At 39.6% G+C, this 18565-nt stretch overlaps 2 protein-coding genes across 2 annotated transcripts; one reads left to right on the top strand and one right to left on the bottom strand.

Moving 5' to 3' along the window:
* The first annotated feature begins 1881 nt into the window (after positions 1 to 1881).
* On the top strand, positions 1882 to 11346 carry KDELC1 (KDEL (Lys-Asp-Glu-Leu) containing 1). Its single transcript, XM_010016585.1, is given in 10 exon segments — positions 1882 to 2131; positions 2551 to 2756; positions 3510 to 3587; positions 7345 to 7517; positions 8477 to 8593; positions 8595 to 8709; positions 9296 to 9505; positions 10132 to 10221; positions 10768 to 10872; positions 11084 to 11346. Coding segments are annotated over 10 exon segments (1362 nt in total). The 3' UTR covers positions 11102 to 11346.
* A 1291-nt stretch (positions 11347 to 12637) lies between these two features.
* Positions 12638 to 17177, bottom strand: TEX30 (testis expressed 30). Its single transcript, XM_010016586.1, has 4 exons — positions 16950 to 17177; positions 15457 to 15508; positions 13800 to 14008; positions 12638 to 12954 (listed from the first exon to the last, which is right to left on the bottom strand). Exons 1-4 carry the CDS (start codon positions 17070 to 17072, stop codon positions 12781 to 12783), a joined length of 558 nt encoding a protein of 185 aa, XP_010014888.1. The 5' UTR covers positions 17073 to 17177; the 3' UTR covers positions 12638 to 12780.
* Between the last annotated feature and the right edge of the window lie 1388 nt (positions 17178 to 18565).

Below are 18565 nucleotides of genomic sequence, written 5' to 3' on the forward strand. Positions count from 1 at the left end.
AGCGCCCTGCTCCCCTCGGCCTCGAATCGCAGCGGTGCCCCATCCTCAGCGAGGCCGACCTTGCCGGCCCATGTCCCACCTGAACCGCGCTCGCCACCTGAGCACTTGGGATCTTCTTGTAGACAGGGAAGACTGAAGGCTCCCTACGTGGCTTTCCGTGGCTATCACTTAGAGAAAAGCTAATTTAACCTTTTTAGGAGTATCCAATTACTGCACAAGGGGATGGGATAAGAAAAGAGGGTGAAAATGTTCAACAGCAAAACACATACTAGCATGTGTGTTAAATTAGTGTGCTAAATTTATGATTTATTCAGCTTTGTCAAAACGTGGACAGTAGCTAATATATTTAATTATGATATTCCTGCTCAGGTGTCCAGCCTGTTTCCACTGTTAGGAACATCAGTATTTCTCCTAATCGCATAGGCACACGATCAGTAGAGTCATTTAGCAATTATGCTGTAGGCCATTAGGTAAGCTTCGTTGGGATGAGACAGGTAAGTTTAGTTTTCAGAGGGCACTCACGGCTTTCCATTTCTACAGGAAAGAAACTCTCACTGTACAACCTAGATAGGAGCTCAGAGTGCTTTTCCAGATTAGACACACTGTGGCATGTGTGAGTCTGGAAGCTGCCAATTCAGCTTATCTGAGAGTGTAAATATTTCCAGCGTTTAGTTGAACTGGCAGCTCTTTAGTGTGGTTGGGTGAGTGTCAGAGGAAAGGTGACTAGGCTGCCAGGCTGCAGTCCATTAGTCGAGCCATCCTCACCTTTCTCTATCCCAAGCTCTTCCTGCATAGTTGGGACTCTGTAACAAAGTGGAAGAAAGTTGGCGGATGCAGCATTTTGACTGTGCCAGCTTTGTTAATACATGTCACTTTATCAACATGTGTCAAGGATATGTGATAAATTCATGATTTTTCAAATTTTATTTGGGTTTATAGAGGTTTTTCTATGTATGGTGAATTTTACCAGAATTTCATATGTACATACTGAATTACGTCATCCCACTATAATGTTTTTTCCCTACCAAGACACTGGCATTTGTAATATCCCTTTCCCCCCTGTATGAGCCACCATAATGATAAAGAAGTTTAACTTCATTCTTTACTTCCTTAAATAGTACTAGGAAAATAAAGTAACATTTTGCTTCTGTATGTAAAATAACAGACGTACTAAGCTGCTAAAGTGAAGCTTGTTTAGTATTATTTTTTTATATATGTATCTATAGAATCATAGAATGGTTTGGGTTGGAAAAGACTTTTACAGGTCATCTAGTCAGACCTGTTTGCCATGGGCAGGGACACCTTCCACTAGGGCAGGTTGCTCCAAGCCCCGTCCAACCTGGCCTTGAACACTGCCAGGGATAGGGCAGCCACAGCTTCTCTGGGCAATCTGTGCCAGCACCTCAGTACCCTCACAGGGAAGAATTTCTTCCTAATGTCTCATCTAAGTTTACCCTCTTCCAGTTTAAAACTGTTGCCCTTGTCCTGTCCCTACAGATAGGACACCAAGATGCATCTACTGAGATCCACTTATCTGTGTGCTCTCTATCTACCATTTTGCACTTGAGCTGCTACTAATCAAGAGTTATGCAGGATTTTTAAAAAATTTTCTGATACAATCAAAGACTGTATTTCCAACATTGTTCAACTTGTAGGGCACCAAGTGATTTTGGAGGTGTGTTCAGGAGTATCTTGAGTGGAACCTTTCTGATACCTAGTGCTTCTAATAGCATGAGACATTTTAGGTAGTCTAACAAAATTCTCTTCAGAAAACTCGTGCCTTGCTTGTGAACATCAGTATGTGCTCATAAAGACCTAGCGTGGCTCAGTGAAGTCACCTGTCAACTTGAAAAGGAATGGGTCAGACTAAGAAAGCTTGTCATGTGTTTCCTTTTTTATTAAGCTCCCACTTGTTCTCTGGGCAGGTTCACTTCGTCACCGGGTGAAAATGCATTCCAGGTGAAGATCACTGCTCCTGATGAACAGTTCACTCGGGTTGGTGTGCAAGTATTAGATAGGAAAGATGGTTCCTTCCTTGTGAGATACAGGATGTATGCAAGCTACAAAAGCCTGAAGATAGAAATCAAAACTGGAGATAAACATGTTGCAAAGTCTCCATACATTTTGAAAGGTAAGAGGCATCACTACACACAGATTTTGTGTTGTGGCTTTTCCTCACAAACTGTGTCCCAGAATGTCTTCTAGGATTAGCATAGCATTCTGTGGGACCTTGGTACTTCTCCAGCCTATCGAATGCCATTGGAATTATGGATTCTTTATAAATGTTCTGTGCATACTCTTCAAAATAATAAAAAGAAACAAATGTTGTGACGCTGTTGCCTAGCAAATAACACGTAGAGAAGAGAGCTCCCACAGAAGCTGATACAGCTTGGCATGACTCCACTGGTGTAAAAAAAGTTCAAACATGTCCATTTAGAGTTTCTGAAAGTTTGATCCTAAGCAATGAATGCTCATGTCTGACCCACTTTTGTGATCTCAACAGCTCAATGGTGTGACAAAAAATAAAATAACTAACTGTGTTCCTGACAGGACCTATTTATCATGAAAACTGTGACTGCCCTCAGGAAGAGAGCAGTGCATGGCTGGAGGAGATGAACTGCTCTGAAAGCATTCCACAGATTCAAAGAGACCTAGCAAATTTTCCCATTGTTGATCCAGATAAGATTGCAAAAGAAATTCCAGAGAGGTTTGGACAGAGACAGAGTTTGTGTCATTACACCATCAAAGATAATGAGGTATGGAAGGGGTTGATCTGAAGTCCATCTAGGGATTTGGTGACAACTAGGCTGCCTGGCTGTCTCCAGTTGAAAGGCTTCTGGTAGCCAGTTCTTTAAGAAACTTCTTTCATTTGCTTCTCTGTTCCTGAATACTTTGCAGTTTGTATGTGAGCACAACAATATCTGTCCTTCTTTGTGAAGTGCTTTTTGTCCATGTTACGACTTAAGCACCGTGAAGACAAATTACTTTCCAAGCAATCAATATGAGTACTGGGCACAGACCCAAGTCTCCTAAATGCTAATTCAGTTTCCTGTTCACTGAGTAATATTGCTGTGGAGCATCATGATCATCTAATTTGACATGCACCAATAAATTACGTTGAGTATAACTCTGAGGTAAAGCAATACCAGTTTTATCTCCACTGAGGATCAGAGCTGCAGTTCTTTTTAACACAACTGGACTGACTTCAGCAGAGTTTCATATGGCAATGAGAACAGTGGAACACAACAGAAACAGGCAACCAGCTTCTGTTTCCATGAGACAGACCTAAAACATCTGCAAAAGCAAGCAGAGCTTGTCCTTTTCTTTTGGTCACTTTCCTGTGAGGAGTTAGAGAGATGAGATTTCCGAAGCTTCTCAGATGATTCATAAATCTATACAGCCATACAATCTGTCTGACTAGTTACTAAGTGATTAAAAGAGCTCTAAATTGTGTCAGCTGTTCTCTGAAATGAAAACACCAGACCAGAAAAATCTGTGTTTATTTTCAGGTTTATATAAAGACGTATGGGGAACATGTTGGCTTCAGAATTTTCATGGATGCCATACTGCTTTCTTTAACAAGAAAAGTGAGTACCTCTGTACAGTCGTTTGTTCTGTGTGTCCTGATCTATAGAAGCCTAGGCTTAAATATACTTCTTCATATTTGTTGCTGTTTCTCTTTAAAAGCTCTTGTTCTTTGATTAATAATGTAAAGGTCAGATGGATTTTCCTTTTTTGAAGTTGACATTTTCTAGAATGCTCTCTGATCAGAGTATCACAAATGTTAATTGAATAGCAGGCTTTTGTAGGAGAGTTCAATAGATTTGGATACACCGCGGTTTGGTATTTTTTTCTGTAGACAAATCATCCTGAAGCATCTCATAAAATTCTGCCTCTGCTAGTACATTTTACAGGATGACTGAAGAAAAAAATAGGGAATGTGTATCATTCTTCATTGAATTCTGTACATCAAAAACAAGACAGGGAGGGTTGAGAAAGAGTACCAAAAGCCTAGGGGACCTTCCTTGATGTACAAGCAGAAAGCACCATACAGACCCTTTCCTAGGGAAACTTTGGAAAAAAACCTGGCATTATGTACAAGGTGATAGAATATAGCAGGACTATAATCACAAACGTGTTACATAAAGAGAGTAGGAAGAGAAATATGAAGATACCCAAGTTAATACATATTTTTGACTGTAAAAATACAATGCACTTTGTCTTTTAAAAAGAGAGTAGCTTCTGAAGTATGGAGTTGTTCATCTAAAAAAAATTATTAAAAATCTAATAAAAATAAGCACATTATTTATAAACAGCTGAAAGATAAGGTAATTGGTATGAAACAGCACGGATTTATCATTTCTTTCTCTAACAAGATAACAGGCTTCCTGTATGGATGTCAAGTTAGGAAGTTTAGTTAGGCTTTTGGGGGCAAGTCTCCCAAGTTTCTCATAAACAAGATAGAAAAACTTTGCCTAGAAGAAACTACTGTAACCTGCTTAGATAGCCTTACTTTAACAATAGTTGCCAATGTTTCCAGAGAGGTGAAAGGTGTCATGATGGTATTCAGAGATTTGTCCTAGGTTCAGTCCACGTTTAATAGTCTAGTTATATTTTGGCTGAATGATAGACTAGAGAATATGCTTACTGAATTTTCAGACAACAAAAATGAAAGAATCTGCAAGTGCCTCCTGGTACAGCATCATAAATAAAATATTTCTTAACAGGTAAGAGAAATTGCATGGAAAAATGAGTAAAATAAAGTGACAAGGGCAGTGTACTACCAAAGGCTGGATAAATCATATAGTTATGACACCTATTTTGAAACAGGGAGTGAGTGGTTATTTTCTTTAGTAAAGTGTGAAGGTTACAGTATCACAAATTTAACGTGAGTCAACAGTGTCATGTAGTTGCAAAAAGCTAAACACACACATGAAAGAAGTGGAAAGTAACCTTTCCTCTATAGTCAGGATTAGTAATGGGTCAGTTCTGCTACTGTGCCTGCCTTTGGGTGTCAGCTTCAAGAAAGGGTGTTCAATTGGTGACATTGCACAGGAAAGTGGTAAGAATAACTAGACATACAAATGCAGATTCATTTAAGTGGGGATTGTCTCACCTAAAAGGTATTTATAATATAAAATATTATAATCTAAAAATAACAAAACTATAAAAAAAAAATATAACATTATAAAAATAGTATAATCTAAAATATTAAAAACTAAAATATTGTCTAAGGGAAGACATGAATGTAGCCTTTAATTATCTAAAAGTTTACTCTAGGGAAGATGGAAGTAAGATGTTCTCTGTGTCAGTAGTGTTTGACACGAAATAATGGAATTAAATTACATCAGAAGTATTCAGGCTAAATGTTGGGAAAGATTTGCTAACTCCAGAGACAGAAACTGTTTACAGATCTAGAAAACTTGTTTCATCCCCATTAAATATTTCAGGAATTTCTATTAAGACACTGTCACTGAAAGACTATAGATCTATTGAGCTGGAGAAGATTGACCGTGTTGAATGATTCTGCCATTGAGGATGTAGATAAAATACAATTTGTAGCTTTACCATGTCCATTATAACCATTAGATGGCACTATACTAATAAAGTTTATTGCTGAAGATTAGCACATGTAGCCAAACTCCCTCTGAAATGAAGGTGCACAAGAAAACCTTTTTTGTCAGTCTGTATACTGAAGACAAAAAGTACTGCTTTGGGTCTCTTGTCGTTAGAATTTCTGGATGTCTCTGCCAAAGGTTTCCTCATGTCGTCAAGTTAGAGAAGAGTATCATCAACCCTTTAAAAGGGTGTTTGATATTTGCTAAATTATTATTTTCTATCTTTGTCCTTAAAGCTAAACTAGAAACTTCATGAAACCTATTTGGGCCACAGAAAAATTCTGAAATGTTAGCCTGTGTCCAGCCATTCGGATCTGAAGAATAAAGGGATTTGAGAGGAGAAATGCTTTCATGCATATATATGATGAGGAGTCAGGAATATTTTTGAACTTATTTTTATGTGTGTTACATGTATTTTAATTTGACAATTATTAACATTCATAATTGTTCTTTCTTCAGAAAAGGCATTTTCTCGTGTAGATGTTAAGATAGTTTTCAAAAAATGCCAGTATAATAATTGGAATGGAATATGATAATGGTGAAATACCCATCTAAAACTTATTAAGGAGGAAGACAACAAAAGAAAGATTATGTCACAGTATGAAACCTGTGATGTGCCTATCTTGTAAAAATGGTGCACTTCTCATTTCACCTTCTCAAAAACAACTACACAGCAAGAAAGCTGTTTGGGCGTGCACAGACAAGCTAATTTGACTTAGATTCTTTTGCTTTGAAAGAGGCAGCTGAGGGGGACGTAGTGGAGATTGGTATTTAAAAAAAATGTCATGAAACAGTTGAACTAAGAACAGATAAGGGCATTACTTCTGCACTGACATGATACATGCCTTCAGGGTTCCATAAAACTCAACCATATGTCACTTTCAGATTTTTGCTCTCTAAGCTGAAGTGACCCACCATTTTCAGTTTATCCTCATAAAGCAGCTGGTCCATCTCTATTGCAGTAGCTGCATTTCTCTGTACCTTCTCTTACTTTGTTTGCAAACACCAGAACCACACACTATGCACAAGATGAGGGTGCATATAAATTTCATACAGCAGCAAAAATGCCCTCTGTCCTGTTGTACAACATTTTCTGGCCATCAGCAACAGTATTTTGCTTGCTTTTTGGCTGCAACAGTGATTTCAGATATGGTTCCATACTACCAACTATTTTAAATAATGACGATGTTATGCTTAATAATTAATCCCAGCACTGACTAAATGTGGTCTTTCCATCATAGCTGTTCATTTCTGTTACTTCTCTTCTGCTGGATTTAGTCATCAGGCAGACACAGGGCAAATCAGTTCACTGATGTGACAGCAAACTCATTTAACACCCAGCAGCAATTGGGGTGGTTCACCTTTCCTAGGAACTATGCCATTGCTTACTAGATCCCACTGCTAGCCTGGTACAAAGATTGTGTGGCAAATCATGTAAAGTATAACAAGAGACCATGCTCTAAACTGGAGTGTTCCTATCCCTTAGAAAAAAGAGAGAACATTTATGTGATTTTAATCTTTAAAAAAATAGATTATCTTGTAGGCTTTACTCTGTGGTCTCAGTACTTCCAACATGTTTTTAAACTTCAGAGATTTATTGCAGGTATATTAAGTAGAGACCTGGCTATTTTTTCTCTTAGTGAGTTTATTTTCAAAATGCAAGATGCCAGCAGAACAAAACTGCTTTGTATTAAAATGCATTTGTGCCTACTTTGCTTCTGTTTAGGTGAAAATGCCAGATGTAGAATTTTTTGTTAATTTGGGGGACTGGCCTCTGGAGAAAAAGAAGTCCCCACAGAACCTGCATCCCATCTTCTCATGGTGTGGGTCCAGCGAATCAAAGGACATTGTCATGCCAACATATGACTTAACAGACTCAGTTTTGGAGACTATGGGACGGTAAGAAATTGCTTAAATTTCCCACAAAATTCACAGTGAATGATCTTTCAAAAAGATACTTGTATGAACAGTATATTATTTTTATTTATTCATTGAGACATTGGCATCCTGTAGTAACTGTGTAATCAGTATCTTAAGATTAATTAAGTTATTGATTCTATAACATAAATGGCATATTAAAATACTTCACTGTTTTGTTTAAAAAATCAAAATTAATCTGAACATGGTCAAGTCACTGAAAACAGCACTTGAAGGGAATGTTTCAAGGGGAGGTATTTTGTTTGTTTGCTGTGTTTCCCACCCATGAACATGTTGACAACTGGCCAGGTCTCTTTTTTCCTGATTTTCCTAGAATCTTTTTTAAAGCCCAATGTAGAATTCTTCACCTAGGACTTACCATCTCCCACTTTGATTACTTACCTTAACTGGCCTTAGTAACTGCTCCATTGCTGTCTTGAAACGCTACAATGCCAGCTTCTGGGAGTTCTTTGTAATCCCTTTTGAACCTGTTGGTTTATCATTTAACCACATTTAGTTCAGGTTCCTTGTCTTTATTATCAAGACTTTTCCTAAATTCCCCGCCCCACTTAATTTATGTGGTTTAATTTAGCAAAGTACTTGTGGAAGGGAAGTATGTTGTACTGAGCTAGTTACATTACCCTGCATTACCCTCATGTGTCTGGCAACCGTATCCACTTTTTAGCTACTCTTTCCAAAGAAAACCAACAAGAACTCTTTCCACATGCCATGTTGTTGTTGAACTGATGCTGTCTTGCCTCTGAACTTGACATCTAGTTTTATTGCTGCAAAAATACTGATACAATACATAGACGGGTATGTTCATGACTTACATTCATTCTTGGTATTTGCTTATTGGTATTGTAACCTCCTTTAAGTAACTGCACTTAACAGAATTTCCAGCAGGCTTCACTAGTACATCACTTTTTTTTCTCCTCCAGAGTCAGTCTGGACATGATGTCAGTGCAGGCAAATACTGGCCCATCGTGGGAAGACAAGAATACCACAGCGTTCTGGAGAGGACGTGACAGCCGCAAGGAGAGACTTGAACTTGAAAAGCAGGAAATATCCAGAGATCATAGACGCTGCTTTCACAAACTTTTTTTTTTTCAAGCATGATGAAAGCCTCTATGGCCCCATTGTTAAGCACATTTCATTTTTTGATTTTTTTAAGGTAAGCCACTAACCATTTTTCATAGAACTAGGTTCTTGGTGGTTCCCATTATCAAATAACTTTGTAGATATTACTGATAATAAAATGATCTTTAGATTTTCAGCACACCACCAGTAATAAACATGATGAGGTATCTCTCCAGTGGGATTAACTGCTGTGTAGCTTTTACACTAGGGATAATAATGTTTGATTTACATCTAAAGGTTCTGTAGAACCTTGTGTAATCTATATAGCTCCAAGTTCCTTTTTATTTCTTTTTCCTGATTCAGCGATAAGGGCTACTAACATAACTAGCAAAGTGGGAAAATCAGTGGATGAAGTGGCACATCTCCACTGAAATCTGAGGATGAGCATCTGAGAATTTCTGGAGAATTTAATCGATGAAGCGGGCATCTCTATGTACCCTGCACTCTGATGAATTCCAAATTAAATACTAAAAACTACTTAAACATTGATGCTTGCCTAGCCAGTCCTACATTGCTCAATATCCACAAGTCAGTAATACCAGTGGCCTCAGAATAATACAACCTAATCAAGCTGCTAGGATCTCGTGTTTGTTAATAACTGACATTCATTGTCTTTCCAGTATAAATACCAAATTAACATTGATGGCACAGTGGCAGCATACAGATTGCCTTATCTACTAGTAGGAAACAGCGTGGTGCTAAAGCAAGACTCTATCTACTACGAGCATTTCTATAATGAGCTGCAGCCATGGAAACACTACATCCCATTTAAAAGTGACCTGAGTGATCTACTAGAAAAATTGCAGTGGGCAAAAGATCATGATGAAGAGGTAAATATGCCTTTGGAAGTACTCAGCAATGTTTCTAGACAAAATAGAGCAAAAAGTGCATTGCTTTAAAACAAACGAAAATCTTCAAACTTAAACAGGGGAAATTTAGATTAGGTATGAGGAAGAAGTTCTTTACAGTGAGGGTGGTGAGGCACTGGAATGAGTTACCCAAAGTGGTGAATGCTCCATCCCTAGCAGTGTTCAAGGCCAGGCTGGACAGAGCCTTGGGCAACATGGTTTAGTGTGAGGTGTCCCTGCTCATGGCAGGTGGGTTGGAACTAGATGATCTTAAGGTCCTTTCCAACCCAAACCATTCTATGATTCTATGATTGTATTAGAAGAACTTAAAAATTATTGTCATCAACCCTATGAACAAGAAAAACACTTTTTAAAAAGTATATAATACATCCATTAATTTGAAATTAAGTTGAACTTTGGAAAATTAAGAGTATATTCATAAGAATGCCTTACTTTTAAAATTAAGAATGGTTAAATAAAAATAAAGCAGTTATCCTAAACTGCCAACACTATTACTTAACTCCAGAATCTATATTGGCAGCCTGAAATAACTACTGGGTTTTTTAGAATTAAAAAAAAATAACCCCAACTTTATTTTCTTTTGACAGGCAAAAAACATTGCAAAATCTGGACAAGAATTTGCAAGAAACAATCTCATGGGAGATCACGTTTTTTGTTACTATTTCAAACTTTTCCAGGTTAGTATGTTTTTCATAGCTACTGCCACAATAACAGAAATCACACAGAAAGAATGAAGGGCCATGGAGCTGCTGGGAATTGGCCGGTCCAGTACTTGAAGCCACAAGGCAAGCAGCAGCAGTGGAAAACTTCAGCAGGTTTATGAACACTGTATGCAGTTATTTTCTATGAAAGCCCTTAAGGCTGGTGCTTTGAGAGGAGCAATCGGATCCCATAAATCTTGATCTAATCTGCAAGAATATGTTGCCCACAGTGATCAAAGAATTCTGCCTCGGATGCACACCCTGTGATCCACAGCTGAAAATATCTGTGCATTAGCACTGAGATACTGAAGCTCCAGTGGGACACCAGAAGGGGGTCCTGTCTACAGTTATGGGTCTGTTTACCACGTTGGTTACACAGGGAGTGTGCATACGTATGGTTGGTTGCATATGTAGCCCTGGAGTTTTTACAGAATTACTCATCTGAGTTGGTGCACTCTTTACAACCAGAGTTACAATCCAACAAGTTTGTACATTAACGATACCTTCCTCTTTTAAAACCAGGAATATGCCAGCTTGCAAGTGAGTGAGCCAAAAATCAGAGATGGGATGGAGAAAGTCCAGCAGCCTGAAGATGACCTTTTTCCATGTACTTGCCACAGAAAAAAGGTACAGTACATACAGTGTTAAACATAAGGTGCTGGATGCTTTCACTACTTCTACTGTGCTTGAAGAGGCATTGCTCAGCACCCTGTGGTATCAGTTACCAGACCATTAGCACCTGTTGAACTCAGAAACATTTCCTAATGCATTTGCAGGACTAGACAGGTAAAATTTGAGTTTCCAATTAACTGAAAAGTGTTTCGTTTCTTCACTGCAGGCCAAAGATGAACTCTGACACAAAGAAATCAAGTAATTTTTTTTATATTTACCTACATTCAGACTGCCTTCTTAAAGAAAGAAGAAAAATTTGGATTAAAATGCCAGTGGATAATGTCAACAGATATTAAGAAGTTTACTGTATCATGATCTATATATGGAAGAAAACCAAGTGCCCTCTGTTTCCTTTTTATCATGTAATGGTTGCAGGGCCTTGTTCAAAGCATTTTTATAATTTTTTTTAATAAAAGCCATGTTTGTATCGGTCATGTGTTCCTGTCCCAAGACACCATGGAAATGCAGGTACTTTTACTTGCGCTTGTTATTTTCACAGATTTACTGTCAGTGAAACCCAGTCTCTTCGGCAATATGAAAAGAAGTAAGTAGCGTCAAGCAGTGACCACTGAAACTAAACTGATCATTGTTTCAACAGTCTAGCCTATTTTAAAAACACATGCTTTCCACTGATGCTAAGTAATACAGCTATTACTTTTGAGCATATCAATGTCATCTGAAAATGATCCACAGGTGGATTTGAAGTCCAGTCTAAACTCATTAAATTCTAAAGTTAGTGCATATGCTTCCAGTCCAAAGTGAGGATTTACTTCCTCTATAATACAGCCACTCACTGTCAAACCCACAAACCTATTTTCAAATATGTTTGAAGTGTGCTATGCTTGTAGAACACCACCACCTGGGCTGGGGCAATCCCAGGCACAGCTACAGGTTGGGCAGAGAAGAGATTCAGAGCAGCCCTGAGAAGGACTTGGGGGTGTCGGTTGGTGAGAAACTGAACATGAGCCAGCTCCAGTGTGCGCTTGCAGCCCAGAAACCAACCGTATCCTGGGCTGCATCAAAAGAAGCATGACCAGCAGGTTGAAGGAGGTGATCCTGCCCCTCTCCTCTGCTCTTGTGAGACCTCCCTTGGAGTATTGTGTCCAGTTCTGGTGTCCTCAACATAAAAAGGACATGGAGCTGCTGGAGCAAGTCCAGAGGAGGGCCACGAGGATGATAAGAGGACTGGAGCACCTCCCGTATGAAGACAGGCTGAGAAAGTTGGAGCTGTTCAGCCTGGAGAAGAGAAGGCTGCGTGGAGACCTCATAGCAGCCTTCCAGTATCAGAAGGGGGCCTGTAAGGATGTTGGGAAGGGACTCTTCGTTAGGGACTGTAGTGGTAGGAAAGGGGTAATGGGTTCAAACTTAAACAGGGGAAGTTGAGGTTAGATACAAGTTCTTTACAGTGAGGGTGGTGAGGCACTGGAATGGGTTGCCCAAAATGGTGAATGCTCCATCCCTAGCAGTGTTCAAGGCCAGGTTGGACAGAGCCTTGGGTGGCATGGTCTAGTGTGAGGCATCCCTGCCCATGGCAGTGGGGTTGGAACTAGATGATCTTAAGGCATTCAAGCACTAGGCAAAAGCATTTACTTAGTGATCTGCATTACTAAGTGTTGCACAGTTATTTGCACGGAAACGCAGAAAACAATGCTGCCCTGATTTAAAATATTTTGTAAACTTTGTCCTTTAAAAAGGTCTTTATTATTTTGCATCATTTTTCATTCATAGAAAAGAAGTTTTATTTGCATTTACACTTAGACCACTGAAAACGTATCTTTAAAAAAAAATACACCTCTCAGAAAAACAACCTAATTTGCCACATTTAGGAAAAACTAAATGAAGACATTGCTTAAACACCGCACATCATTTGTGCTCCAGTTCCATATTCTCTCTAAGCCAAGAAAACACCTGGGCATTTATTTCTTCCATGACATCATCTGCTGTTCGTCCTTTGACTGCCATCCCATGGTTTGCTTTATCAACCCAGTAGATTTTTTTAGGGGCTTTCATTTTGTTTACAACACCTTCTAGCAATTGCTGCAGAGAAAGTAAGAATGAAAGAGTTAGAGGATCACAGCTGCTACGAACTGCAACTCCTACATGTCTCCTGCTTTGCCTGTGCAACATGTAACAGGCAGCTCTTCAAATTAAAACGGATCTGCATACACATTAAAAAATGATACTGTGTTCACTAATGGAACATGCTCAAAGGTTCATCCTCACTCAAAAGCAGAATAGCTGGAAGTTAGAACTTCACCAACTGTGACAACCCTGTGCAGGCTCCTTCCCCACCCTGATGAAGGCATCCACGCTTGCTGCCGGAGGGTTGCACCAGCAATGCAATGACAGAACTTCTTCAGTCAGATTAGTCTGCAGTGGCAGAGCACCAATACAGTTCCATGGAGACTGGCCTTGACTCCCTTCAACTCACTCAGCAAACACATCTAAGAACCAGCCTTCCCCACTAAGAGGGCACTCCAAGGATCTGCTGGTTGGTAGCCTGACTTATTTTGGTGCAACACTTCATGAAAGCATTGACTCCCTAGAAACTGTCCAAGCATGGAAAATGCCAATTGCACATGCTCCCAAATTCAAGCTGAACTGTTCAAGAACAACAGGTACACATTTGCAAGAGAACAAGGCAGAAAACCACTGTATTTGCTATTTCAAGAAGCAACAGAAAGCACTGCCAGGCTTCCTGATGTCCGATGAAGTTTCCTACCCAAGGCTTCCTTCAGAAGATGTGTATATATGTATATATATATACGTATGCATAAAGAAAGTTGTTAATCAAAGTCACAGCTGTGTACACCAGTACAGACATCACTGGGACTCATTCCTCCCTACTGCCCCTTCACAGCAGGATTTACAAGGGTACTCACTTTTTCACACATCTCATCTGCTGATCCTGAGACAAACAGCACTGGACACCTGATCCATAGCAAATCTTCATCCCGGAGCTTGGACTGAAGTTTCGGTCGATGCAGTGGATAAGATAAACATACAAGACCTTGAATGAAGTCATCATCATCATCACCCTGGCTAAGCTGACGTATCACAGATGCAGCAGCTCGTGAGCCCATGGAGCGGCCTTTATCCCATGTTAAAATAAAGGAAAAAAGTACATCTGCTGTCACCTCATCTACATTCCGTTTGAGTAAACAGCTCCTAAAAATTAGTGTATTTCAGCCAACGGGAGTAAAAAATGCTAGAGATGCTTTTATTCATCTACTCCATAAAAAATGTTAATCTTAATTTCAGTATTTTCTTCTAAAATATTTTATTATATTATGATTTTACATCCCCAATTAAAAAAAGAAGGGAGGGGGTGGATAGGAAAAATAAATGGAGAGAGATCCTTTGCAATACTGGAAAGAACAAAGCCCATCCTGGGGGCAGAGGGAAAAGAGAGACAGGTCCTATACTCCAGACCCTTGAAATCTGAGACAGCAATGCTATTATCTTGTACAATTTTTGCTCATACAACCTTAATCTGCTCAAATGAAAACCAAATATTTATGCACCTTACTCCCCAAATAAATCCAGCAAGTGTATATGCACACCTCAAACTTCAGCCTAAAAGTAGAAGGGAGGGGAAAAAAGTATTAAAGTGTGAACTTGTAGCAAGAAGTCAATCAACAACAGCAAGCTGGTATCAAAATATCTCCTCAAAGAGGATGCAGATGAGCTGACAATGGTCTGTAATTGAGCGTTAGAAGTGGCTAATTCCAGTGGGATTACCTTGCATCAGCGCAGATTTGGTTTCATTTAGTCAGGGAATATTCAGAGTTTCCTATATCAAGTTATTCCTGATCACAGCCATCTACTTCTCTTTTCACATAACTCTTTTTTTACCAGCTACTAGGTTTCATCTACCAAAACCTGTTTTGGGAAAATGGTTTTCCATTTATCAGGAACCAGAGTTCTTCAAGACCTGTAGTTAAAACGTACATGTGGATTATCAAAGAACTCATGCCCTGTGACTTACAACAGACAAGGAAGTTTTCTCCCAAAGTACATGGTCTATTGCTCTTTCTTTCCTTCTTCTGGAGCGAGATCTGTGGCATCACAAGGAGGGTGAACAGATCTGGAATCTGAAGACAGCGGCAGGCTGGATGTTCCCATGTGTGACCCCAGAAGCAGTGAGACAGCTGAGCTCACACCCGCCCTGCGCAGCACCAGCTACTGGCTTGGCAGCATTCAGCTCCACGTTAAGAGACCCAAATGCAGAGCTGTCAGCGGGCTTTGCACTGCTGCTCCCAGTGGACCACTAATCAATTAATGAAGGTTACAGAGCATTCAGCTGTCAACAGAGAGCTGAACTGCTCTCCCTAGGCAATACTGACCAGTGCGACTTTATTCAGCTTGGTCCCATGTCAGGCAGCAAGCTTTTAGTGCCACCTCAGACTGAAACCTGTCATCCACATCTGTTCATCCACATCCTACCAAAGTAAGACAGACTTCAACAGTGGAGTAATTACAGATTGTTATCATTAGAGACAGTGTAAGGGTGAAAATTATAGGTAATAAAATCTGTACCTGCAAGGAAGACACCCAAAAGTTTATAATCATCAGAAAGCTTCAGGTATTCCTAAAGAAATAAGATTAACATTACAAGCCAGAATTAAGACAGCTGGGAGGCTATGGATTGTTTTGTTTCTAGCTACTAGACACAAAACAGGAAACTCCTTCAGCACTGTAGAGTAAACAAAAACCATATACATACAAGTTGCTCTCTTCTTTTTCACACAAATAATTTCATAATATTTTGCAGCAACAACATAATAAACATAGGCAATTTCACATTAGCTCCCAGCAAGTTTAAAATATCAGATGCCCTATCCAGTTACCAAAACATAAACAATTACTGTGTATCAACTTACAGTAACAAACCAGAAGCACACTTTTAGCTTGTGGAAAGGCAAAATAAGTTAGCAAAAATGCCCTTCATGGAGGTCATTTATTTTCAATGAAAAGATTAAGACACAATCAGTTATCTGTTAGTTATGTCTGACAGAAAAGATAAAATTCAGCTTTTCAGTTTTCAGGAGATAACTAACCAGATGTTATTTTAGCAGAGGCCTTTGAATTGCTTTGACACAGACTCAAATTAGTATAAATTCACTAACATTATGCTTCTTCATAAAAGAATGGAGAACAGATCTAGCAAACTCTGACTTCAAATTAACGTAGATATAATCACAATGACATCATATCAATTAATTCCTTAAGAACTACACTTAATTCCACTATAAAAATGTCTGATGTTCAATGCAAAGCGCTCAAGGTGCCCCAGTAAAAGTAGCTAGATAACCATGAAAAAATTTCCTCTCCTTTCTACATGCTCCAGAACAGGAAGATACTCTAAGCTGATACTATTATAACAAAATATTGCTCATTTTAACAAAACCTAGGTACATAAGAACATCTTAAATAAGGTAGCAGCAGCAGAGATAAACACACACGTAACAGTTTAACTATTTTGAAATCAAAGACTATTTAGGTTCTAGGCCTTTCATATGCTACACCTAATCTCTTGTGCTTCAACTCCTCCTGTGACCCAGAGTCCCCTGCTCCTTCCCCAAAGTCTTGTTCTCACAGCTGCCAACCCTCAAAGGCTCAGCACAATTCCCAGGTCAGCTTTCCTCTCAAAACCGCTTCCAAACTTGTATCCCTTAATTCCTCTCCCATCACCAAGCCCCCTGAGAACACCCATCTCTTGTTTCCATCCTCAATACTTCCATTTTTTCAAGCTGTAAGTTTTCCCACAGAACACCCTTGCTTTCCTCACATCCTTTTCTCAAGCTCTTCCTTCTCTCCTGGCACTCAAACCCACATACACGCTGCAGCTGTTCAGCTACTGCCCACATAAAATTGATCCTACTGTTCCTGTTCACAGACAGTGCCTCATGTATCTAACCATTGCTTCTGATTTTCCTGCTGTTGCTTGACTAATCTCTGGTCATGATTTAAGAAACCCAGAAGATGATACCCATGGATCTACGCTTTGGCAGAAATCGGTCACTTCTTACCACAACTGTTTTGAAGGCCTTAGCCCTATAAGCAATGTTAAGACCTTTACAAGTAAACCGCAGGCATAGGACTCCATGGGATGCAAGACAAGCTGCCAAAGACACTAAGTGAGGGAAGTTCATATCTCCTCCAGCTCCATGGGTGAGAATCACTCCATATGTTGGTTTCTTCTCTGGGACAGAAAAGACAGCATCGAGATACTTATTTCCAAAAGGTATTTTCACTTTAACCTGGAAATGAAAACAAAACCCAATATAATTAAAAAAAAGAAGCGTGTTCCTAGTCTACACATTATGACAAAGAGAAATCAAACAAGAAAGAAACCAAAACTGCAAGTCCACTCTTATTTCTTCCATTTAAGAGCACTAAATGCATAACTCTACCTCTGGCTCAAAGATGTTCCATGCAATAACGGGCAAGTCACTTTATCACTCCACACCTTATTTGCTCCATTAGAAAATGAATCATCCCTAGCTTCAAAGGATGCTTCAAGGCACAAACTCTCAACCTTCTCTATGTATCTAGCTATTCGAGAGCTAACTGTCATATTTGACTTGAATATTAAATCTTCCACTGAGAGAAAAATTAACTGTTCTGTAAGGCTTAAAAATATATAGGAAATATTAAATTTTCTATAACTACAGTTTCCTATAGGCAAAAAGGTTTTTTTATCTCCCGTCTCCCATTGACATTATTAAATACAAGAATTAAGGAAGCATCTACACATTTATTACAATCTAATTACTTTGGGTCTGTAGAGCCATATGGAGTATATAGGATTAAGAGAACTCCATGCTGACAGCAACTATTTAATACTGTAGCTGTAGGGTCCACATACAAGCTTCACTAGCAAGGGAAAAGACCAGAAAAACAATAGTATGAAAAACGGATTTGAATGCACTAGGTTTAGAAATTACATGCAACTATATGGAAAACCCCACATGGATTACTTTTCCTCATAACGTGTTCAATAATAACTGATGGCAGATGTCACAAGATACATATTTCATGTATTTGCATAATTAATATTGTGAGATAAGCAAGGCATTTACTCTCTAACTAGCAGCCTGAAGCGGACAAATACACAACATGAAGCATTTCCAAGTGACACAGTGGTAACCACACAGTGGAGCAGCTGCCTGCATATGCCACCTGCATATAGCAACCTGGTCTAGTGGAAGGTGTCCCTGCCCAGGGCAGTGGGGTTGGAACTACCTGATCTTTAAGGTCCTTTCCAGCCCAAACCATTCTGTGATTCTTTGTAGCCAAAGACTGAACTTTCTTCAAGGAAGGAGAGAGCACAGGTTCAGATAAAGCCAGCTTCAGGCTGGCAGAGAGCCTCGTGACAGACATCTGGAGGAGCTGAATCAGGCGAAAGGGCCAGCTGATGCTCTGCTGAATGACAGGGGGCTGCACAGCAAGTGTCCCTGTATGTGCTGCAGCAACTGAAAGCAAGACCACCCCAGGGCAGGCAGGGATGAAACACTATTTCATTCCACCTCTGCCTCCCAGAGGCTCTCTCCTTGGCAGTGGTCCTACAGACGCACTGCTCAGGGAAGGAGGAGGTGGTCAGTGGCCTCAGAGAGCCGCTGCCCAGTTGAGAAAGGGGAAAGAC

Source organism: Nestor notabilis, unplaced genomic scaffold (genome assembly GCF_000696875.1).
Source record: "Nestor notabilis isolate BGI_N333 unplaced genomic scaffold, ASM69687v1 scaffold27036, whole genome shotgun sequence".
NCBI classification, from domain to species: domain Eukaryota; kingdom Metazoa; phylum Chordata; class Aves; order Psittaciformes; family Psittacidae; genus Nestor; species Nestor notabilis.

Coding starts and splice junctions, on each gene's coding strand:
- TEX30 (XM_010016586.1), bottom strand. CDS start 17,072: ATGAACTTCCCTCACTTAGTGTCTTTGGCAGCTTGTCTTGCATCCCAT. Junction 14,009..15,456: donor TTTGGGTGTCTTCCTTGCAG/GTACAGATTTTA, acceptor CATGGGATAAAG/GCCGCTCCATGGGCTCACGA. Junction 12,955..13,799: donor CAGATGAGATGTGTGAAAAA/GTGAGTACCCTT, acceptor CTTTCTCTGCAG/CAATTGCTAGAAGGTGTTGT.